Consider the following 25,432-nt stretch of genomic DNA (forward strand, 5'->3'; position numbering starts at 1 on the left):
AGTTGAATAACGCTTTAAGGATATACAAGATCTTGTGAAGATTACTACTATATGTTTATTGAACGCATGTGAAGTTTGTGATCTTATTTTGGTAACTTACCGTGTTTTTTGTTGTATTGAAAACCAATGGATAATGTACATGTTTATATGGCTTTTGGGTACATATTTTTAGTAGTGGTGAAATCTAGCTTTTTAAATGTTACTTCTCAATATCTTTATTCATTTAATTTTTAAAAATGAAATACTATGAAATTACAATGCAGAAAAATGCATATTTAAATAATTAATCACTATCTAATGTAAGTTGTTTTGTAATAAACTAATAACGGTTAAACAAGGTTGCAGGCTTGCAGCTGTGTATAGATGGTGAAACCATTATAATCTAATTGGATTAAAAATTTCTAGATTGTCAAATCGTAAGCTATTACTAAAAATTGGACTTTGAGTCATGCTTCTAAGAAATGTTAGTGGTCTATGCAAAGAAACAAGAGTAAATGGAAGAAGAATTTTAAGTCGAGTTATGGAAGCTAAAGTAATATCTAAAACCAATTTCGGAGATAACATTTTTATTTCAAGAACAAGCTTTATACTATCATATAAATTATTTCGCTTCAATTTCAAAGGAGGCAACTTCCACTTGGTATTTGTTTTGTAATGATGGTTAACAATCACTTTCGAGTGTTAGTTTATTTCTTAGGCAACCAGTTTTTTTGTCATGGTCAGTTATATATTGCGTTGTTCAGAGTAAAACCCAGAGACAGACTGAAAGTGCTATTTTGTATATAAAGATGTTTTTTTATGATAACTTCATCATACACATTTTTTTTTTGTGTTTTATAATTTGTAATTTATTCTATTCATTCATTAAAAACAAACTATTATTTATCTAACATGTGTATCACACGGGTATAAAGTAAAAAAAAACTCATGCGGCCGTTCTTAAAACGAAAATGAAAATTACAAATTAGAGATTCTTGTTCTTCATCTTCAGGTGCGGCGGTGACGTTTTCATCACAGGTTGGTCTCTCTTTTTAATATTATTATATATCAAATTACTGTTTCCTACACTCACCAAATCTTTCTTTTTCATAAATGGGTACTGGCTTTCTTCTCGTGTTCAATTTGGGCGCATCAATTTTTGTTCTCTTGCTAACAATTTTAACTTGTGTTTGGTCCAGAGCACATACTTGTTTTGTTATAATATTGCTTAGAGATGCATTATATATGTGTTATTAATTAGGTTAGAGGAGAAATAACAACTGCACACCAGGTTTTGCGCCAATGAGTTTTTCGAACTTATGGAGATGCCATATGTAATGATCAACCGATAGAATCTTGACATGACTGTCCCCGAGAATCCCTAAAAACTTCGGGCTGGAGCGAGTAAAAAAAGTGGGTCTCTAACAAATAAACTCACTCGTATGCAATTTAAATAATAATTGTGATAACAATAAACAAAACAAAACTATCAAATATCACGTTTTCAATTATGTGACAAATTATCAAATATTACATATGATGTCATTTTTGTGTTCTCGAAATCATGCAGGGTTTTTGAATACATGGACGGTGAAGAGAGCTTGCCTGATTCCATTTTTTATGCGGAGAACGCTGAAGACACGGAAGATATTGATATGGTTGATGTAGAAGAAGGCGAATTGGTTGGAAACAATCAACAAGTTGAGTTGGGAAAATGATAAGTAATCCGTTAGTGGATCAAACTCAAGAATTCAAGTAAGAAGAAAGACAAGCCGATGGGGCAATTTTCTGATGCTTTTTCATTGAACTTCAAAGACTTAAATACAAAAATGCAAATAACTAACAAACTAAACATGAAGTGCTACGTGCCTGATAAAAAGGAAAACATGGAATTTAATACTCCTATATGCATGCATGAAGTGAAACATGTGAACATGGGTGGTGTTTCCTACTTTACTGCTTGATTTGGGATAGTGGAAAAGACTAGTCAAGGAGTCTTTTGGGTTTGGTTGTTTAGTACGCCTTTAATTAAATTGTTTTGTGAAACGTGTTTGAAGGTCCTTAACAAACACTTTGTAATACCGAAAGATTCCAGATATTCAAACCCTTTACCATGATTTTCTTGAAGTCCAAGAACCACCCTCACATGTAAGATTTGTCTTCGAAATATTCAAGGTTCATGTTTTGTTTATGTTCGACGATCTATAAATAGTCGGGATAGCTCAGTTGGTAGAGCAGAGGACTGAAAATCCTCGTGTCACCAGTTCAAATCTGGTTCCTGACACATGATTAATTCCGCGAAGGGCGAAGGAGATGCATTTCTGGTACTGGTGGTATTGGACAAGAAAAAAGGGAATAATTTCTTTCTTCTTTCTGCCTTTCTTTCCCATGACGACTAGGAACGGGGTCTCTTGGGCCGCACGTTTGTATCACCAACCGGGTCATCAACGGACTGGGCCATTGGGCTTGTTACAGTGGATCGGTTCAAATCAGACAAAGCAGCAGCAAAGACGGTGATGCGCTAACTCAAGAACCTCAAACTAGAAACCCGAAACGTAAGAATAAGAAGAAAAAGAAAAAGAAAGGTGGTTCAGGGGCTAATGTCACAGACATTAATAGGTATTTTATTTCCCGTATTTAGCATCCTTGATTGCGAAACTAAGCTTTATACTTCAACTTTTAAGGTTTTAATCACTTGTGTGTCATTTTGCAGATTTGTTTTAGACACGTGCAGGCGGTTGAAAGAAAGGAAGTCTTACCTTATCTGGACTGCAGTGGGCTGTCTAGGTGTGCCTGCCTTGAGTGATCTTGTGAAAGAGGTATTATATATTGTTAATTTTCTATTGGAAAATTTTTAATAAATATACTGTTAATTGTTTTAGCATCATCTACTTAGAAGGAAAGGGTAGAATGTATCTAACATGAATTTGTACACCGAGGCAATGAAATCTGTGCTATATTTTACCGTGTTAACCAATCTTATCGTTTATTAATGTAGGACTAATGTAAAATATTTGTGTGCATAATTAGAAAACATGTGTTTCCTGGTATTTGTTACTGGCTGAAGGATAACTATTAGTTCCAAGTAGAGGTGACAGGTTGACCATTGGATAACGAGTCTAAAGTCGGGCCCTTTTCTTTGAAAATATTTTTTGCTTACAATTATAATACATAGAAATATGTTAAACATTTTTTGTATACGATTTCTATAAGGCACAAATCACACAATTTTAACAAAAAGTTTTGAGAGACGGGGAGCTGAGGGAGTTGTTGTCTGAGATGGAAGAATCTAATGCGAATCAGATGTCAAACCCTAAAAAAAGCTATGGGCCCCTCAACTTTCAGCTTATTTTCTTGTACAGTGAACAGTCGAGCCGCCTTTACGGATCAAACGGAATTTATGTTGGATTAAACTGCAAACACCTTTTTTGTCCAGTTAAATATGTACTAAATAACTAACTAATGAGCTAATTATAATTGTTAAAAGAATATCATTTTAGTTATAAATATAAATCTTCAAAGAATATATACATGAGGTTTTGTGCATAAATGCATGTCTTTGATGACTCTTAGCCTGCTTGACCCTTTTTCTCTTTTAGCTTTTTTTAGTGTGACGTTAGTTAAACACAGACCAAATTGACCCATCATAAGACATTAAGCATGTTGTGTGATGAAATATGGTTCAGGCTTGAAGAGAGTAGTGCATTGGTACTAAAACCATAAAAGATATAATAATATAATGAAAAAGGAAAAAAGATTCGGATTAGTTGTTTTAGATTTTAGGGTCCGTTTTGTGAGTCTGTAACAATCTAGCCTATGGTATATTGGGAAGCAAGAGAAATGGTCAGTTATTGTTGCAGTTGAAGGTGAGAATAACAGCCCTTGATATGGTCAATACTTTTGTTCTTTAGCGTCTGATACTTCATATTGTCTCCGTAAAATCGCAGATTTGTCTTCCCAAAGCCATTTTATCAATGTCAATCTGGATTCTTGAGCTCACATTTCTTCTGGATGTGTATTACTTCATAATTGCGTATTGCAGTTTCATCGCTTGGTATGAACACTTACACAGAAACATTTATAATTCCCAAAGTTAGACTCCAATTGAAAGAAACAACCACGATCCATTAATCCAATCCCACGCATGAATATAATGAAAACTTGTTGCACACTTTAGAAGTATTTGTGTTTCATTAACTTTAATTTCTGTCTTGATGAAATTGCTTACCAGATTGTTGAATGCTTGTTTTGGTTTTGTATCTTGGATTGCTTGATGATGATGAAATGGCCACAGGTGGATGCAATTCAAGCTTGCGGTGGTCAGAAAACCGCTGATGGAAGCCGTTTAAAATGTGGTGGTGGGATTTTATGGAACATTTTGAAATCCCATGACCCAAATGTTTTCAAGGAGATTATGAAAAAAGGAAAGGAATTTGAGGTAAGTTGATAGTTTATCTTTTACACATTAACCAACATTGCACTGGTTTTTTGATTGTCACATTCCCCTGATTCTGAATTTAGAGTATGGTTGATGATTAAAATTAATAGATTGGTTAATTGTTATATTTGCAGAATCAGTTTAAACAAACAGATTTGCGAAGAGCATCAAATCAGAACAAGCAGACACGTTCAAAAGCAGGTGGTGATGCAGCAGAGGCTGGAGTGCACAAAGATGTAACTGAAGAAAGACTGGCTCAGAAACGACATGTCCATGAAAGAATTCGTGTGCCTGTTTCCTATGATGATTTGGCTCAATTCGAGGACCCAAAAGATGAGGTAATTAAAGAGCCAGTGAGTTGACTCAGTCTAGGTTTTTCTGGTTAATGAGAATGGTATGGTGAGGAGAGTACGATATGCAAAGGAAGTTTTGTGATGTTTTTGTTTCTAAATTACGGTCGTGAAATTTTATTACTTTCAATATAGTATTTCGTTTCAGTTTAGTTTTAACTAAAAACTAAAATACACAGTGAAAGAGAACTTGGAATGACAGTTTTCAGGTTATTTGTTCGACCTGCTTTGCTTTGTTGTCTAAACTAAATCTTGAATCTCGTATGAATGAAGCATTAGTAGCTTATTCATGGAAAGGGACGTTCCCTTTGTCTAATGCCTTTGAATACAACAATAATTTATTTGTAAAGAGGAAACATGAAGAGTTGTTATCATGTGATCTATATGTTCCTAAGATTTGTTAGTAAATGGAACAGAAGTGGTTACTTGATAATAACCGATTCGAGATGGCTAATCTTCCTAGCTTTTTGTAGTAGGCAAACACTCCTAAGAATTAGATGAGAAAGACTGAGACACTATTTTGGAGCACCATTTTCAATATTTCATTTCATGCTAAAAACAAATACAAAGTAACTATAAATAGTCATACAAACCACTTACCCACTACTTGCTAATATAACTCTAAATAAACTAACCACTATGAATATTAAACTACCCACTATTAACTCATAGACCAATTACTAATTAACTTAAATAAAGTAATACACAAATACTAATATTTATATTAATACATGCACGTATCAATACTCCCGCCCTAAAAAACGTCCTTGTCCTCAAGGACGGAATGCTTGGCCCATGGTGGTCGCCACTCACGTCTTCCAGTGGCGTTTGGTTCAGTCTCAATGGCGCGCCACGGTGGTCGCCATTCTCGTATTTGTTCCGGAAATGGCCGGCTTGTTTTCCTACCCATAGCTTGTATATCCAAGAACATATTGAAAAGTGGAATATGATGTTGTATTAGTCCTTTCTTTCCTGCATGTGTGAACTGGCTTAGATAAATGGAAGTAACATCCAATAGTAGACATTCAACTTTAGATAATAGTGTGTGGGACCAACGTATGGGTATTGAAGGGACCGAATGTGGAATACGTATAAATTTTGTAGGCTGAATATAAGAGGTAGTGACTTGTGTAACAACTTGGAAGGGTGGAGATGGTTCATACGGGGGCGGTGACTGTTTTAGTGATGGTGCCAGTGTATGTGTTGGTGGTGGATCGTACGTGTCGGTAAGTTTGTCGGAGAGTTGGGTGACATGGTTAAAGAGGCGGGCGGTGGTTTCCATTTGAGAATCGATTTTGGTAGTAAGATTTTTTGTGGCTTTGACGAGAGCGGCTAGTTGATTGTTAATTTTGGCTTGCGATGAGATAGCCGCCGTGGTGATGACAATGAGTTGATTAAGCTGATCGGTAATGGAGGGTGGAAGGTCATCGAAAGAAGTGGAGTCTTCGCGGGGCGGCATGGCGGAGGATTGAGGCGAGAATGAAAGCACCAATGATAGTAACCGATTCGAGATGGTTAATCTCCCTAGCCTTTTGTAGTAGACAAACACTCCCAAGAATTAGATGAGAAAGACTGAGACATTATTTTGGAGCACCATTTTCAATATTTCATTTCATGCTAAAAACAAATACAAAGTAACTATAAATAGTCATACAAACCACTTACCCACTACTTGCTAATATGACTCTAAATAAACTAACCACTATGAATATTAAATTACCCACTACTAACTCATAGACCAATTACTAATTAACTTAAATAAAGTAATACACAAATACTAATATTTATATTAATACATGCACGTATCATTACTCGTTTGATTTTGGTTCCTTTAATCTTAACAGCTTCATCACAATCAACACATTTCGAATTACCCTTTTCTTTTCTTTTTTTTTTAATGCAATACAAATGATTTTTCATTGGCACTCCTTCAAACAACCTTCAGAAATTTCATTTAACACCTTAGGGCATACTCTACCTTTGTTATATTGGACAAATCTTATGATCCAGAACACAAGAATTTAGACGGAAAACAAACCTTAATGTTTGATGCCATCGTTTGATTTTGAACTCACCGCAAATCAATAACTATAAAATCATTCTTATTTGACACCCATCTAACATCAAACCTTATCGGCGAATAGCAGGGGGTAGGTTCGTTCATTTTTAAGCCTTGTTTTCTCAAAAGTGTATTTTTTTTCCTTGTTCACATGCAAGTATCTTAATCATATTTAATTCTTTTATACATACAAGTAGCATAACCATATTAACTATTAAAAGAAAGGAAATGAACTAATATTTCAATTTCTTCGCCTTATATCCAACCAACCCAGCCCACTCGTCTTACCACCTCTAGTGAACATCATTACTAACAATAATAACAAAACAAAGAAACTAAACCCACAAAACAACACACAAGGGAGCCGTTATTGTTTACAAGTACCCGACATTACATCATAAACCACCATCAAAACAAGAATCCTTCCTTACATTATTATTGTATACAAACACAAAGTCACTGACTTGACACAGGAACACATTCTTGATCAGCTGGGGCCGGATCTACCGCAATCGGCTTCTTCGTAAGCGATTTAGGAATATCAATGTCATCTTGAACACACCTTTGCTGAGGGTGTGATAAAAGCAGACACATGTGTCTAAAAAGGACACGTGTCAAACCCTGACCGCCTTCAAATATGTACGCCTTGTATTCACTCACCTGCTCAAGAACATCCACTAGACCATCATACACCTTCTGTGGACAGTTATCGGGCCCGGGCTTATCGTACAGGTAAATCACATCTAATGTGAAGAGCTTTTGGGTTGCGGGCCACTGGTGATGCGGCGCTATGGACGATCTGCAATATAGCAGGATCTGGGAGCCACAAGTAAAATATGAAATACAGATAACACTGGTATTAACTATTATAAGTGACTGGTTTCAACTATTGAACACAAGGAATTAATCATATTACTCACCACTCTTAGTATACAAAAAATGCAAAATTAGGGTTTTGTATTATTCAGCTACAAAATTGGCAATTACCCAGAAAGGGGATTTGGCGAGGGCAAAATAGGCGAAGGGATTAATAGCAAGCTTGGCATTGATGAAGAGAAGAATAGCTTGCTTGATCTAGACTCACACCGTGTGAAAGGCCTACCACTGACGCTGGTGTTCTTCATCGATACAGAAGAGTATGTCTTCGTTCGCCAATCGCGTCGGTGGGAGGCTGTACGCCGTCGACCTTCTCTTCCCTCCATGTGCAAATGGGAAATAATAACTTCACTCCTTTAGGTTTTTCTTTTCTTTACCAAAAAAAGGACAATATTATTATTTCCTTTCTTATTTCTTTTCTATGGGTTGAGCCCCCTCAAAACCAGTAGGCTACGGACATATAGTCGGTGTTAATCGGATCAGATCAGTTGTTTGGATTTGAAATTGTTTTTCATAAATTTGATAATTGATTCGAATTCAAATTTCTTTAACCGAACCGAATTCAATAGTTTTTAATTCAGTTAAGTTCGGTTATAATATGAAAAAACCTTAAATCAATCTGAAAAACAATTGGATATGTATTGTACACCTCATAAGGGTTCTTACATGGGACTGACTTATTGATGAATATAACCAATGAAAAGTGAAATCGAGCCGTAGATGTGGACGCTCCCTGAAGGCAATGAAGTGGAATTGTGGAGATGTATTTGGAATTTCAGATGTGGTATTTGATTTTTCTACACTTTGGGGGTTTTAAAAGGGAAGCCTGGTGGGCTGGGTTTGGTGAACTTGACTATTGTACTCATAACATAAAATTTATAAAATAAATATAAATAAACCCATATAACCTAATTCGGTCTATTTGGTTATTCGAATTCAAAATTTCAAGATCCGAAAACCCAATTGGGAATTCGGATTCGGTTAATATCCAACCTGAAAAACCGAATTCATGATTCCGATCCATTTTTTTTAGTTATCGATATGATTTGGTTTGTGGTTTTTTCGGTTTTCTATTATTTTTCACACCCCTAGGTGAAACTCATAGTAACATATATAATATACTAGTTTGAGCCCCTGTGTTATGAGAGTTTATATATGTTTATTTTTTTATCGTATTACTATTTTATATTTTGTAATGATTTCTTTTTATTTTTTTAACGTAATTTTGCTTTGATTTAATACATATATATATTAGTTTGCTACGTTTATTATATTTTTTTTACCATTTGAGCTCTTTCAGTTGAGATATGTATACTTTTTTTAATATTTAACGAACAAACATAAACAGACACTAAAATGTTGATTTTTTAAATGAACAAATACGAATATACATATAATTTGTCTTATGAAAAATGGCCGGTTGATGTAGGTGACGATGGTGGTTGATGCATGAGAGGGGTGGTTGACGATGGTGAGTGGTAATCGGAAGTTAACCTATGATGGATGAGAATAGACAGACGACGGAGAATATGTAGGGGAGAGAAATTAAATTGCGGTTTTATAATGAAAGGATTTCACAAATAAATGAGATTTATTACTCGTTTAAAGGCTATCTGGGTTTGATGAGCCCCATGACTCGCAAACATTATTGTTTGATGATTTAAAATGTTATTTCACAAATAAATGAGATATTATAACTCGTTCAAAGGTCTATCCGGGTTTGGTGAGACCCATAACCCACGAAAAGTATTGTTTGATTATGAAAATATTTCACAAATAAATGAGATGTTATAACCCTTTCAAGAGCTACCAAGGGTTGGTAAGAATCATACCCGCGAATTCGAGTCAAACAAATGAGAAACCTTAAATAAAAATTAAGCTATTTGATAGATTGAGAGATTGGGGGGGGGGGGGGGGGGGGGGCAGAGAGTAACACGTTGAATTTTTTGATAGGTATTTATATAGATAGATAGATAAGCTAAGCTGTTTTGCAAGCTAAGAAAAAGCACGAGGCTAAGTCGGCTTGTTTTCGCTTAGCCTATCGAGTTATGGCAGCCAAGATGAGATTAGTTAGCTTAGCTAGCATGTTTTTTCTTAGCATGCAAGACATATGGTTAAGAGAGATAATTTTAGGCTAAGGTTAGCCGACAAGTGACCCATGTCAACTCCAGATTAGTCAAGAAGGTGGGTCATATTGTGTTTTTATTGATTTTTCAATGACAAAAAAAGTGAAAATCACTAGAAATTATAGCTAAAATCGTGTCTATTTTATAAAAACAGTTATTACGTTGTCTATTTTGGTAATTTTCTCTTTTTTCATTTTATAATTCAAGGTGTGGTATTCATACATCTTTTATGATCTCAATCATTTATTCGTGTAACTTTGAACTTTACATAACACAAACCTAACAGAAAGGTTAGTATTATAATGTAAACACATGATAAATAATAAGGTTACACGAAAAAATTAAAAAATGTCACAAAAATGCAAAATATAGGCGGAACCGGTGTATGCTACACCAGCCGACGTATCATACGTCCATCCTATGAACAGGGAATAAACAAAAATCTTGTTGGTAAAAATTCATCCAGTTATCATGTTGATGTGTTGGAATCAACACATAGTTTATATAGGTTGCACGAGATAGATTAATCTCATATTTGATTATGTTTTGCTATAAATATGATATAAATAGGTAAGTAATGTATTATTATGGTGATTTATAGGTTTTGTTGGAAATATGTATATTTGACGTTGCGAGTATCAAGAATCTAAAGATTCAAAAAGATTTGGAAAAGATTGGATCCGCGCAACAAGTGCACACTTCAATATGCACGTCCCGTGTCCTAATTAGAGATTTCTAGGTGAAAAAGCATAATTGTGGGCCCAAATGGACGCGCATGACCCGTACATTTATAGGCACGTACGGGCTGTGTAGACTTCAAGAAATCATGGCAGCCTCTATTTAAACCCTTTTGTCGTCGTGGTGCGAGGGAATCAATCTTAGAAATTTCTTAAATGACCGTGGAAGACGAATACGACTATAAAGCCCGAATTTGAAGATCATAATAAGTCGAGGAGGACTATGGAAGATAATTTGGAGATTGATGGGAATGATGTGGATGTTGATCCAAACTTGGAAACTGACTTCGAAATTCAATATGGTGATCTTAATGTTGAGTTTACTGAACCGCTCAAAGAAATTGAAACTGATCTATATAAAGAAGTATAAGATGTTTTTGAAAAAACTAGAAATGTTGCACCTCCAACATTGAGAGATATTGGACCTTCTCATCCAATTACTGATGATGAAGAGAGGAGGAGAATTAAAGGCGAGGCTATGGCTGAGGATGAAAACCAACTACATCCATTAAAAGAAAAGGTGTCAATCTCAAATGATCATATCCATGATAAAGAAGAATATGCTATAAAAGCAAAACTTTTTACATGATCAATTGTTGAGTGAGATGTTAGACAGAGAATTTGTAAATCATATGCTTTCTGAGAAAGAGTTGGATGAACAGAGACTAATCGTAGAGCAAATTAAAATTCAGAATCAGTTAAGTCAAGATATTGAAGAAGATATTCCTCAAGAGATTCTTGAGTCTCTTTTAAAATTGAAAAATGATGAAAAATTGGACAAAGCAGCAAAGAAAGATCTTGAAAATGTTCTCCAGATTGTAGTAAAAACATTTGAAAAGAATCAAGAGTCTGAAGTTAATGTTAAAGTACAAGTTGAGGGAACAAACATAAACATGCCATCTGAAAAGATTGGTGAAAATGTTAAATTAATTCAAGAATTTGGTCAGAAGGAATCGTGAAATATAAAAGAAAAGACTCTCTTGTTAATTATATACACGTGTGAAACAACTGATAGGCGAAAGGTGAAAGCGACATCTAACAAATTAATTACAAACCATTGATGAACTAAATACAAACAACAAGGTATTAAAAGAATCCGATGCTAACTACTAATTTTTGCTGAAACGACTAACGTTTGTGCCATCAGTGTTTGGATCTTTATTAGTTTCCTCGAATAGTTGTTGGGTCCTAAGTTTTTTCATATCAACAGTTTGCAATGTCAGATGTTTGGAGAAACACTTTGTCAAAACACCTTAATGGAGAAAAACTAACGTTTGTATCATAAGTTGTTCGGTTTCTGATGATGTGTGGCTAATGAGTGTTTCTCTCTATGTGACTCACAACTAAGCTTTAAATTTTAAAATGGAAATCCTAATAACACCACACACAACCGGCAAGTGTACCGATCAAATGTAGCATAAACCTAGGAAGTCCGAGTATCGAACACAAGGACACGTGAAAACGCTTTTGATTACTATACCCTAGACAAGACCTTCCTAAGAATATATTTTTTTATTTGATTTAAAAATAATTAAACTACTTGACTTAAATTACTTTAAACTAAATTAATTAACTTAACTTACTTAACTGGACTTAACTGAAACACTTAACGAAACTTAACGACTTGACTGACAATGGAGAAAATGTCTACCAAGTTAAGAATCAAATTGACGGTCTAACAAGCAAATGGATTGAATGATCTCACGACACCAGTATCTAAAGATGACACAACTAAGGTTCTCTTAAGCTAGCTAGATCACCTCTCGGTCTTACTAACAAACCCTAACTTACACTTAATTGATTTTAAAAACAAACTGGAAAACGATTACTAAGGTGTTCTAATGCCGAATCTCCTCTTGGACTCACCGACACTCGACCCTAATGGAAATGAATACTACACAACCAAGGATAGAGGAACAATCTAGCTTAATACAAACTAGATCAACTAACCGCTCACAAACCCAAACTCGACAAGAACCCGCTCTCGCCCAATCCTAATCCTAGCAAGCAAAGGCTATTAGACGACTATACTTCTTATCACCTCTCAGTCTCTAAGAAGGTTCTTACCCGCTGAATTAAACCAAAACACACTCAACAAAACCCTACGGTGATATCTACCGCAAACAAATTCTAAACACCAAGTAAAGAATAAAACAAGCAACAATCAATCAAAACCAATTCAACCAATCGAAGCAAGAGGTTTAAGGAGTATAATTAATAAAATCTCAGCCACTAAACACAACCTATATCAATATTAAACCAAACTTTACAATAGTAATTCAAGTCATTTGATCAAACAATCCATAAAACTCATCACAACCGAACAATTATCATCTAACATAGGTAGAACTAATAAGTTTAGCCAAGCATATTATTTAGACAACAGAAAATACTCATTATACCCATCATAATACTCACCCAAATCATAATCAAACTCAATCCACAATCAAGTATAATCAATAACAACTGAATCATAAACTCAATTGCAAGACAAGTCAATTTTAAGATAAAAAACTAAGTAAATATGAAACATATAACAAACCCAAGAATATGGAGATGTATTATAATGTTTATGGCTGTTCTTTGGCTATGTAAATACTTTAAAAGTACCTATACCTTGGCTTCTAAAACTCTTGTTCTTCTTCCTTTTGAATCTGGCGATTGCTACCCCAAGACAAAGGAATATGGTTTAAGTTTTTTTTATATTTCCTTTTTCTTACTGCTGCCGACCACTTGACCAAAACCAAAGATCAAATTATATTCTTCTTCTTCTTTCTTACTTGTTGGCAACCACTTTTAACTAACCCAAAAACTTGGGTTTAAACTTTTTTTCATTCTTTTGTGATTTTCTCACCACTGCCGCGATCGGGATTCCTTTCAGCTTTAGATTTTTACTATTATTTGTTTTCCAATGCTAGCTGCAATGTTTGACCCAACCAAACCAAAAATATTATATCTTTTCTCTTTGATTTCAAGCTGTTGATCGGCCAAAACCAATTAGAAGTTCCTTAGTTTTCTTTTATGTTATAAAATATTATAACACATGCAAGGCTTCACATAAATGGGACCGGGCCGGGCTTTAACTTGGTTCTTCAAAAATTGATCATAAAGGCCCTTTATGTCTTGAAAAGCCCGGTTCTTTTCTCTTTAAAACCCGCAACCTACGTAAGATATATGACTTTGTAAGATCATGTCAAAACAAGTTACAAATCATTATTTATTAGATAATTAAGCGATTAAAATGATGATAAATGGTGCGAAAAACAAGTGTGTTTTACAACACATCAAACATCCCCACACTTACAACTTTTTCGTCCCTGAAAAAGAAATTTACTCAGGATCGTAATCAAGTGAAAACAACAAACTCCCAGATTATTTAATATTATTAAAAACAATAGAAACAGCTCGACATGTTGACCGCGATTGTCGGTATGTTTGTCCACTATAAACCCAGCCACCAACCAATCAAGCCCCCAATTGCATTAAGCGTTTTAAGTTCAAGAGTCACAGCTACAGCTACCTCATATCAGAAAAACAGAGCTAGAAAAAACTAGAGTGGAAGTAAACTGGTTCCACAAATCACCATAAGCCAAGGACTCACTGATGGTACTAAGTAGATGCACTCGGTGAAATTTTATAGATGACTGGTCAAGTGGAGGCCGTGCGAGTTATTCCTAAATATTATAATCCTTAATTTGATATTTATTGACTAAGAACCTCGAGCCCCAATAGCGATAACCTCAGAGTCAATATCCCCTGAGCAACGCATAAACTCTCAGCACCGTCTAGTATATGCAACTTTGGCCTCTTTTACTATTTTTGGATGTTTTTTTGCATATTTTATTTGTACTTTCTTTGTCTTTTTTTTTTCATGCTTTTGCAATATTTTTTTTGCCCCAAATATATATAACTATTTCCTAAGCTTGTAAAAAGATGGACATTATGGTGGCGTGTTAGTTTGAGTGCATCTAAGTCTTACCGTCTCTAAGTTATTAGATTATGGTATTCCTCCCTTAGAATTGAAATTCGGTTTCAATGTTTCTCAAATTATTAGGTATATTAAATATGCTAAAGAGGACTATCACAGCTAGTTGGGCCTAAAGACAAATCCTAAATCAGATATGCAAACCATCTCTTCTTTTATTATTATTATTATTATTATTATTATTATTATTATTATTATTATTATATTTTTTAAAATTTCCGAGAGCTTGTTAACACAATGGTAATAATATCATTTCCTGCTTAATATAGAAGAAAAACAAATTTCAAGGGATATTTTTTTAAACAGTTTTTATTTTTTTTTTTAAATTCAGTCGCCCCAGTCACCTTCAGTTTTCATGTAAATGGCTATACCGTATGTCTACCACGTAGATAACGTGACCAAACATATATAAAAATACATGTCCCTTGAACTTAAGTAACCGACATAATTTTCAGCGAAAGAATTAAACAAAACACCCAATAGTCGCCCCAGTCACTTTCAGTTTTTAGGTAAATGGCTATCTCGTATGTCTACAAGTAGATAACAGAACCAAATATATACAAGTATATGTCCATTAAACTTAAGTAACCATCATATTTTTCAGCAAAAGAGTGCAAAAATGTTATTATTATTATTATTATTATTTTTAAATATTTTTTTAAACACCTAAGTAAAATAAACTCTTATCCCCACACTTAGAACGAAATCGTCCTCGATAAGATAAAGGAAAGGAAAGAAAAATAAAATAAAATAAAAATAGAACTTAAAATTTTCAATAATAAAACAGAGAACGGGTTACTCCCCTGGTTTATATGCAGAATCTTCACCAGTTGTGTATCAATTGAACGACCGTATATCATTTCATTCGCGACTGCAACTTCGGGAGAACCAATTTCAAAACGCTATCAAAGCTACCATGCGCATAATAATACCTTCAATAACTCAAACTCGCTTGCATGTAGCGGCTTGCAAAGCGAAAAATAAAAACATAAGAAATAACATATTTTTTTGTTTTTGTATTTTTGTTTTTTGTTTTTTTTTTATTTTTATTTTTTATTTTTTATTATTTTTATTTTTATTTTTATTTTATTTTACTTTTTTTTATAAATAGAGGACCACTAAAATCGACCGACTCGAATGGAGATTGAGTACGAACGGTTTCAATTCTGAAAATCCTAACAAAGAAAATAAGCAAAACAAAAGCCAAAAAAAAAAATAAAAATACAAAAACACACTCTACAACTCGGGCTATCTCTCGAGTGATGCATCCAACACGTCTATGCCTCGGTGAGTAGGTCAAGGTAAAATACCTCGACTGTCTGATCAGCAACCGGCTCACTTATGTAGTGCTTCAACCTGTGACCGTTCACCTTAAAATTCCCGCTCTTTTCTTGTATTTTAATAGTGCCATACGGGAATACCTCAGTGATTGTGAACGGTCCCGACTATCGGGATTTCAACTATCTTGGGAATAACCTTAACCGGGAGTTATATAATAAAACCAGATCCTCACACTTGAACTGCTTATTACCCTTCAACTTTCTATCATGCAGTTCCTTCATCCGCTCCTTATACCTAAATGACTGAGCATTAGCGTGATAACGCAGATCCACTAACTCATGCAGCTGGTAGAGATGAGTGCCTTTCGCGGCAGACAAATCAAGATTAACCCTCTGGAGGGACCCTGAAGCACGGTGCTCCAACTCAACAGGAAGATGACAGGCCTTTCCATAAATCATCCGAAACGGTGTGGAACCGGTCAGAGTTTTGTAGGCTGTACTGAAGGCCCACAAAGCGTCGTCTAATTTGTCTAACCAATCCCGTTGATTCGAACCAACCGTTTTCTTAAGAATACGTTTGATTCCCGATACCTCACTTCCACCTGCCCACTAGTCTGTGGGTGGTAGGCGGTCGCAAGCCGATGGGTGACCCTATAGCGCTGCAACGCCTTATACATATGCACATTGCAGAAGTGAGTACCTCGATCACTGATTAAGGCTTTCGGACACCAAAACGAGCAACAAGGCTCTTAAGAAACCAGAATACAGCTCGGGCATCATTCGTGGGGTAAAGCCTATTAGAGCATTTTGTCTATCGCTAGGTCTTGGATTTGTTAAACGAGATGATAATGTCAATTTGGTATATTTGTTAAGACGCGTATAAGTGTTATGGGCGTATACGCTTATACGGGCGTATAAGCTTATACGCTAGATAAAACTTATACGGGTTCATTAGTATAAATGGGCTTTAGAATGTCATATCTTATAATCTTGAGAGGAGAGAGAAAATCACTTGTACTTACTTGTCATATGAATATTAGTGAGTTTGTGTGTGAATTACCATGTATTTATCCCTTTGATTAGTGTTTCCACCATTGATCATCGTGTAGTAAACATATCGTGATTACGATTCGTCTCACAAACTTTCAAGTGGTATAAGAGCCATCGGCTCGTGTTTACTCCTGGATCAAACACATCAATTCGTGTCAGTTCAAAGATTTCATCATTCAAAGTCAAACCCGTTTCTAAATTCTTCGATATAATGTTATTTAAGTTGGTTAATTAACACGATGCATGTTACTTACAATATGTTATGTTACATTTTATTATGTAACAAATATAACACAAGTATTTATATTGAAAGGTTTTGAATATTTAGGAGAGAATATCTTTCCATCTCTTCTATTTATTAATACACCTTTCAAGAACATGCAAGGATATAGATTTTCAAGCGTTTATGGATCAATTTCCAATTATTTGTGGAATTAGTTTCGTTGATGCTTGTTATTAATTTATGCACGGTTGGATTCCTAAAATTTGAGTTGAAAATTAAATTCAAGATTATAATTTTGGACAGATCGATCTCCGTATAAGGTCATGTTGAAGCGTATATGTTGAGTTTTTAAAACTCCGTATAAGATATCCGTCCGTATAATATCGTTGGATTTTTAATACTGGTCAAACATGACGGCGGAGTAAAATTGATATACACATTGTTGATTAGCCACATTTTAATTGAAAGAATATCACATGAACAAATCGCCGCATATTAGTCGATTAATATTGTTGGATGTTTAAGTTTGGTTATAATTGGATGTTTAAGGGTGTGTGGTCAATCATGATGGCTCAACTAGAAATTGACTTACACGTTTTCAAGTTGTCGCATAAGTTCACTTCTTTTAATAGCCGTATAAGCTGTTTCGAGTCACCACATGCTAATTGACATTTGCTGCTATATTACTGTTGTTGTATTTGGTTGACAATTTCTTGTTGCTGTATAAGTTGGTTTTGTATCATTCACGTATAAGTATTGTACCATTTGAATGTATATGTTTGTTGATCTTATACGATGGACTGTTACTATTAGCCGCATATAGATAGCACATGGGATATTATTGATTGTTAATTGATTGACAAGTTGTTACACGTTGGCTGTTCACGTATAAGATTTTACGTATAAGCTGGGTTATACGCTACATCTGGTTATCAGCATAAGTTGTTGGCGTATAAACTGGTTTGTCCGTATAAGGGTATTACTTTCACGTACGTGCTGATTTTCTTGATTTATGAGCAAAATGGAATTTTCAAGTTCGTTTAATAAAGAAGAGATTTTGAGAAGAAACAAAAGACAAGCTTTGAAAAGAGAATTCGATGATTTTGATATAATGATTAAAGAATCGTTTGATCATTTAATCAATAGAGATAATAAGCTTGTGAATGAAATGAAACATGTCGGGATTGAGAAACGAGAGTTAGACTACATTGACAGGTTGACCGATACACTCGTTGAGACGTCACCTGAAGTATGGGGTACATTCATTATATCAGTTCAATCTGACCCCAACAAATACAAGCTCACTAAATTCATCGAGAAGATAAATAATCATGAATTGTCTTTAAAACCTGAAAAACCATCAATACCAGAAATTGAAAACATTCCAAAATTCGAAGATGATGGTGATTCAGAATATGATGAAGATTTGGTTTTAGAATCATTGTTGGATTACAAAGTTGAAAATAAATCCGAGGAAGCTAAATCTTGTGAAAAATGTGAAGAGTACAAAAGGTTAAAAACTTACACCGACTTGTTACTAAATGAGCTTGAACGAGTTAAGAAAGCTTATGATCAACTTAAAAAGGGTGAAAAGGCGCTTTTAGAAAAGATTGATCAAAATGAGAAAACCATAAACAGATTCATTACCGAAAATGTTGCACTTAAACATGAACTACAAACTGTTAAGCGTGAGCAAGTTAATAAGGTTGCATCATTCATGGTATGGCATTTGAGAGAACGAATGAAATCCAATACTGAAATTAACTTAATAAGGATTTCTTTGTTCAAAAAGACAAACGTAAACGAACTAAGAAATCTTATTGGTACAAGAATAGTTCTAAGTTTGCTTACATTCCAAAATCAGATATGGACAACCAAGATGTTCTAAAAATAGAAAAACAAAAAGTTCAAAATTCAAAGTCCAAAAATACGAGCTCAAACGTCAAATCAAGTATTCCAAAGGGTCTTCCAAAACAAACGTTCAGAAGAAAAGACTACATCGTTAAAAATGTTCGAGGAAACCAAATGTTGAGGTTGTTGATTTGTAAGATTGTAATGTAAAGAAGTTTGAAAAGGTGAAATTTTATGTGAAAATATCCACTTCAAAGTTATATCATTGGATCGTGAAGAAAAGGACTGATCCGATCAAGTTGATGTTGAAAAAGGTATATCCGTCAAATCCGAAAGTTCTGAATATTCAACGGTTATACATGTCGATTCTGATAGCTTAAGGAGGAGTGTGTTAGACTATCAAGGCGATAGGGGGGTTGATGACTTGAAGAGTCTGTTGGAGCATAAATGTCTACTGCTTAGACACAAAGACCAAGCAATATCCAAGAGGGAGACTTTTAGAGCAATTGCTACATCTCTAGGTCTTGGATATTTGTTAATTTGGTATATTTGTTAAGACGCATATAAGTGTTCTGGTGTATAAGCTTATACAGGCGTATAAGCTTATACGCTAGATAAAACTTATACGGGTTCATAGGTATAGAGTATTAGTATAAATAGGCTTTAGAAAGTCATATCTTGTAATCTTGAGAGGAGAGAGAAAATCACTTGTACTTACTTATCATATGAATATTAGTGAGTTTGTGAGTGAATTGCCATGTGTTTATCCCTTCGATTAGTGTTTCCACCATTGATCATTGTATAGTAAACATATCATGATTACAATCCATCTCACTAACTTTCAAAACCTAGGCCTCAACCCACTTTGAAACATAATCAATGGCCACGAGTATGTACTTGTTCTCACGCGAAGATGGAAATGGTCCCATGAAATCAATGGCCCACACATCGAAAACCTCACAAACCTGAATAGCATTTTGGGGCATTTCTTTTCGTGACGAGATGTTACCGACATGCTGGCAACGATCACAACTCTTAACAAACGCATGCGTGTCATTAAAGATCGAAGGCCAATAAAGACCAGAATCAAACATCTTCTTCTCCGTCAAAATCGCACCGTGGTGACTTGCTGTCGGTCTTACATGACAATAGCTCAGAATCTGTCATCCCTCATTAGCATCAACACACCTCCTAATCAGCTGATCAATAGTGATACGGAAAAGATACGGGTTGTCCCATAGGTAGAACTTAACATCATCAAAGAATTTATTCTTTTGATGGTAAGGCATCTTCGGGAGGTACCCGTCCGCAAGATACTTCGAGAGGTCAGCGCACCATGGAAAACCCTTCTCTTGTGCTATAACAAACATAAAAATCTCTATCGGAAAACAGTCATCGATCCTGACCCCTGAATCACCTAACTCCGCTCCGTCTAGACGCGAAAGATGATCGGCCGCCACATTCTCGGCCCCATTTTGTCACGGATCTCAATATCAAACTCTTGAAGCAACATGATCCATCGGATTAGACGAGGCTTAACATCCTGCTTGCTGAAGAGATATCGAATAACAGCATGATCCGTGTACACAATCGTCTTGGACAGAAGTAGATAGGACCTAAATTTTTCGATGCAAACACCACAGCTAAAATCTCTTTCTCGGTGGTGGTATAACTCTCCCGTGCACCATTTAAGGTCTGGCTAGTGTAGTAAATCAGGTGGAAGTGTTTATCCCTCCGCTGTCCAAGAACCGCTCCGACTGCGAAGTCGCTCGCGTCAAACATCAACTCGAATGGTAACTACCAGTCGGGAGCAATCATGATCAGGGCGTTAAGGAGTTTTTCTTTCAAGAAATCAAACGCCTCGATAAACTGCTTAGAAAAAACGAATGGAGCATCCTTCTCCAGAAGTTTGGTCATGGGTCTCGCAATCTTAGAAAAGTCTTTGATGAAGCGGCGGTAGAACCCAGCATGACCTAGAAAACTTTGGATGGATCTCACAGAAGTGGGCGGGGGAAGATTATAAATGGTCTCGACCTTTGCTCGGTCAACCTCTATCCCCGCACTCGAAATCTGATGCTCCAGAAAAATGCCCTTGCGTACCATGAAATGACACTTCTCCCAATTAAGGACTAGGTTAGTGTCAACGCAGCGGGCCATCATCCTCTCAAGATTAGAAAGGAAATGATCAAAGGAACTCCCAAATACAGAAAAATCGTCCATGAACACCTCCATGGAGTCCTCGATCATGTCGTGGAAAATAGCCACCATGCATCTCTGGAATGTGGCTGGAGCGTTACACAATCCGAATGGCATACGATTATAAGCAAAAGTTCCATAAGGACAGGTAAAAGTGGTTTTCTCCTGATCATCGGGAGCTATCGGAACCTGGAAATACTTGGAGAAACCATCTAAGAAGCATTAGTGACGTGAATCCTCTCGAGTCATGAGCTGTGACAACATCTGTGTCTGTTGTGCCATCTTCTCCTCAAAAGTGGGCTTATTCTCCCTCCTATTCGCTCCCTCATTGGAATCTTGGAATAGACTCTGACGTTGCTGGAAGCCGGAATGATTTTCGTTCCTTCAGTTGGAATTTTGATTGCCTCTCCACGCTGAATTATAACAATTGAAATAATTTTGATTTCAGTTCGGATTACTTACAAAGTCTACCACCTCATCTTGGAAACCTGTGGGGCACTGAACAGTATTATGCCCTACTCTACAAATCTCGCACAACTTGCTATTCACCTGCAGGTCCTTTACAATCTTCGCTAACGCCTCAACCTGTGCCGCGAGTGCGGTGCTCGTGTCGACAGAATGCATGCCGCATGATATCGAGTCGACGGTCTTGGTGCTTATGGCTTGTGGTTGCTGGTATCCACTCATGGCAAACCCGATAAACAATGCAATGCACTAATCGGTATCTTTCGTCGTCAATAATTTACCTCCTTCCGCTGTGTCAAGCATACTCTGCGTCGCGTATGTCACCCCGTTATAGAACTTCTCAACAACTGCCCAGTCTTGCAGGCCATGGTTCGGACATAAAGCAAGTAGATTTTTTAATCTCTCCCATGCCTAGTAGAAACTCTCGGTGTCCTCCATCTGAAAAGAATGAATCTGGTTATGCAAACGAGCGGCTTTAGCCGAAGGATCGTATTTCTCAAGAAACTGGGTCTGCATGGCGGCCCAAGAAGATATGAAGCCCTGTGGGAGGGACTCAAGCCATATACTCTTATGATCAACGAGTGAGAACGGAAAAATGCGAAGTTTGATGGCGTTTTAGGATACGCCGATAAGATGAAAAGTGTCGCAAATATGTGTAATGTGAGTGAGATGAGAATGCGGGTTTTCGTTGAGCAACCCGTGAAATTGAGCAGAATGTTAGATGGTATTCAGAATGTTTGATGGAATCTGCCAATTCGTGTTAACTGCGATGGCTGGTGGTGCAATGGTGGATCTCGTGCCCGCATCGACTGGACGGGCCCGGCATGCAACTGTTCTCCTCTGTGGTGCGACGGCCATAATCCTATCCCCAACGACGGATTCAGAAAAAGTAGGTGAAGAGGATGTATTACCAACAGACGAAGAATAACTGGATGACGGTCTGGTACGACGTCTCTCACGCAACTCTCTCTGGTTCAGGAAATCCCTCAATTTCAGGCGGTCCTAGAGATCGAGTACGTCACATACAACTATTAAAATAAACAAAAGAAACTAAAATTAGCTAAACTATTTTAACTGACAAGCAAAGCAAAAGAAAAGCAAGTAGCAAACAAGGGAGGTCCTAACTCGAGTCGTTCTCAATACGCAACAACATGTGATCCCCGGCAACGGCGCTAAAAACTTGATGTGTGTCTAATAAGTGTTTCTTTCTATGTGACTCACAACTAAGCTTTAAATTTTAAAACGGAAATTCCTAATAACACCACACATAACCGGCAAGTGTACTGATCAAAAGTAGCATAGACCTAAGAAGTCCGAGTATCGAACGCAAGGACACGTGAAAACGCTTTTAATTACTAAACCCTAGACAAGACCTTCCTAAGAACAATAATTTTTTATTTTATTTTTTAATAATTAAACTACTAGACTTAAATTACTTTAAACTGAATTGATTAACTAAACTTACTTAACTGGACTTAACTGAAACAATTAACAAAGCTTAACGACTGTGACTGACGATGGAGAAAACGTCTACCTAGGTAAGAATCAAATTGATAGTCTAACAAGAAAATGGATTGAATGATCTCACGACACAGGTATCTAAGTATGACACAACTAAGATTCTCTCAAGCTAGCTAGATCACCTCTCGGTCTCACTAACAAACCCTAACTTACACTAAGTTGATTTTAAAAATAATCCGGAAAACGATTACTAAGGTGTTCTAATGTCGACTCTCCTCTCAGCCTCACCGACGCTCGACCCTATTGGAAATGAATACTACACAACCAAGGATAGAGGAACAATTTAGCTTAACACAAACTAGATCAGCTAACCGCTCACAAACCCAAACTCGACAACAACCAAACCCTCTCTCACGCAATCCTAATCCTAGAAACCAAGGCTATGAGACGAACTTACTTCTTATCTCCTCTCGGTCTCTAAGAAGGCGCTTACCCGCTGAATTAAACCAAAAAACACTCAAAAAAACCCTACAGTGATATCTACCGTAAACAAATTCTAAACACCAAGTAAAGAATCAAACAAGCAACAATCAATCAAAACCAATTCAACCAATCAAAGCAAGTGGTTTAAGGAGTGTAATTAATAAAATCACAGCCACTAAACACAACCTAATTCAATATTAAACCAAACTTTACAATAGTAATTCAAGTCATTTTATCTAACAATCCATAAAACTCATCAAAACTGAAAAGTTATCATCTAACCTAGGTAGAACTAACAAGTTTATCCAAGCATATTATTTGGACAGAATCAAATACTCATTATAACCATCATAATACTCATCCAAATCATAATCAAACTCAATCCACAATCAAGTATAATCAGTAACAACTTAATCATAAATTCAATTGCAAGACAAGTCAATTTCAAGATAAAAAACGAAGTAAATATGAAACATAAAACAAGTCCAAGAGTATGGAGATGTATTATAATGTTTATGGCTGTTCTTTGGCTGTGCAAATACTTGAATAGTACTTATACCTTGGCTGCTAAACCTCTTGTTCTTCTTCCTTTTGAATCTGCCGATCGCTACCCCAAGACAAAGGAATATGGTTTAATTTTTTTGTTTATATTTCCTTTTTCTTACTGCTGCCGACCACTTTGACCAAAACCAAAGATCAAATTATATACTTCTTCTTGTTTCTTACTTGTTGGCCACCACTTTTAACTAACCCAAAAAATTGGGTTTGAACTTTTTTTCGTTCTTTTGTGATTTTCTCACCACTGCCGCGATCGGGATTCCTTTCAGCTTTAGGTTTTTATTATTTTTTTTTTCTTTTTCAATGCTAGCCGCAATGTTTGACCCAACCAAAAAAAATAATTATATCTTTTCACTTTGATTTCAAGTTGCCGATTGGCCAAAACCAATTAGAAGCTCCTTAGGGTTTTTTTTATGTTATAAAATATTTTAACACATGCAAGGCTTCACATAAATGGGCTCGGGCCGGGCTTTAATTGGTTATTCAAAAATTGATCATAAAATCCCTGTAAGTCTTGGAAAGCCCGGTTCTTTTTCTCTTTAAAACCCGCAACATACGAAAGATATATGACTCTATAAGATAATGTCAAAACACGTTAAAAATCATTATTTATTAGATAATTAAGCGATTAAAATGATGATGAATGGTGCTAAAAACAAGTGTGTTTTACAATACATCATCTAACCATCAATTCGTTGCTAGGTTCCATAATCTTCCCTTGAACTGATGAGGCCATAACCATTTGTTCTTAATATTTGTTGTATACTTTTGATAGTCTTCTCTTGGCCGATTCCCAGATGAGTTTAACAAATTCAGCTCCTAGACTATCATGTTCTTTCACAAACAGAGGAAGGTCTCTCAAAGTCCTTAAAAAACATCCTCCAACATAGGTAAATCCTGAAGATCTACCCTTATTGATATGCCAGAATCAAATTCCAGAGTTACAAAGGAGCTATTGTTGAGTTTACTCCATTTGATAACTTTTGATTATGTTTGACTTTGTTATTCAGTTGGAAATACAGTGAATGTTGACAATGATAACGAACACATCAAAATCAAATCTCAATTTGCATCTATGTGAAGATCCTTAATGGCTTGAAGTTCTTCTTCTTTAGTCAGCTGCCTTCTCTTAGCCTGCACGGCCAATTTCCTAGCCTTAATCCCTTCATGTGCTAAAACGGGGAATAGAGTAGTAGTTTGGAATTTTATTTGCCTTTTAGGGAGTTTGATCTTAGATAAGGCTTTTGGCTTAGGGTATTTGCTGGGATTCTTCTTTCTTTCTTATATAAGATCCATATAAGCAACCCTGAGCTTA

General features: G+C 35.8%; 1 protein-coding gene, 1 non-coding gene and 1 pseudogene across 2 annotated transcripts; 2 read left to right on the top strand and 1 right to left on the bottom strand.

Annotated features, from left to right (window-relative positions):
- The first annotated feature begins 1,562 nt into the window (after window positions 1-1,562).
- LOC143530013 (uncharacterized) lies at window positions 1,563-4,776 on the top strand. Its single transcript, XM_077025658.1, has 5 exons — window positions 1,563-1,684; window positions 2,455-2,598; window positions 2,693-2,798; window positions 3,927-4,033; window positions 4,274-4,776. The coding sequence occupies exons 1-5, from the start codon at window positions 1,563-1,565 to the stop codon at window positions 4,326-4,328; spliced, it is 534 nt and encodes a 177-aa protein (XP_076881773.1). The 3' UTR covers window positions 4,329-4,776.
- TRNAF-GAA (transfer RNA phenylalanine (anticodon GAA)) lies at window positions 2,191-2,263 on the top strand. The gene has a single exon. It is a non-coding gene; the product is annotated as a tRNA-Phe (tRNA).
- Window positions 4,777-7,282: 2,506 nt separating the features above from the next.
- On the bottom strand, window positions 7,283-8,713 carry LOC143530014 (uncharacterized; annotated as a pseudogene).
- Window positions 8,714-25,432: the final 16,719 nt, after the last annotated feature.

The sequence above is a fragment of the Bidens hawaiensis genome, unplaced genomic scaffold, assembly GCF_021521415.1.
Source record: "Bidens hawaiensis isolate Kalapana, Puna unplaced genomic scaffold, B.hawaiensis_p1.1 tig00008797_1, whole genome shotgun sequence".
NCBI lineage: Eukaryota > Viridiplantae > Streptophyta > Magnoliopsida > Asterales > Asteraceae > Bidens > Bidens hawaiensis.

Bases quoted from the DNA above. Each gene is read 5' to 3' on its own strand.
- LOC143530013 (XM_077025658.1), top strand. From the start codon at position 1,563: ATGGACGGTGAAGAGAGCTTGCCTGATTCCATTTTTTATGCGGAGAAC. The intron at 1,685-2,454 runs GTTGGGAAAATG...GGCTTGTTACAG, and splicing joins GGAAACAATCAACAAGTTGA to TGGATCGGTTCAAATCAGAC. The intron at 4,034-4,273 runs GTATGAACACTT...AAATGGCCACAG, and splicing joins TATTGCAGTTTCATCGCTTG to GTGGATGCAATTCAAGCTTG.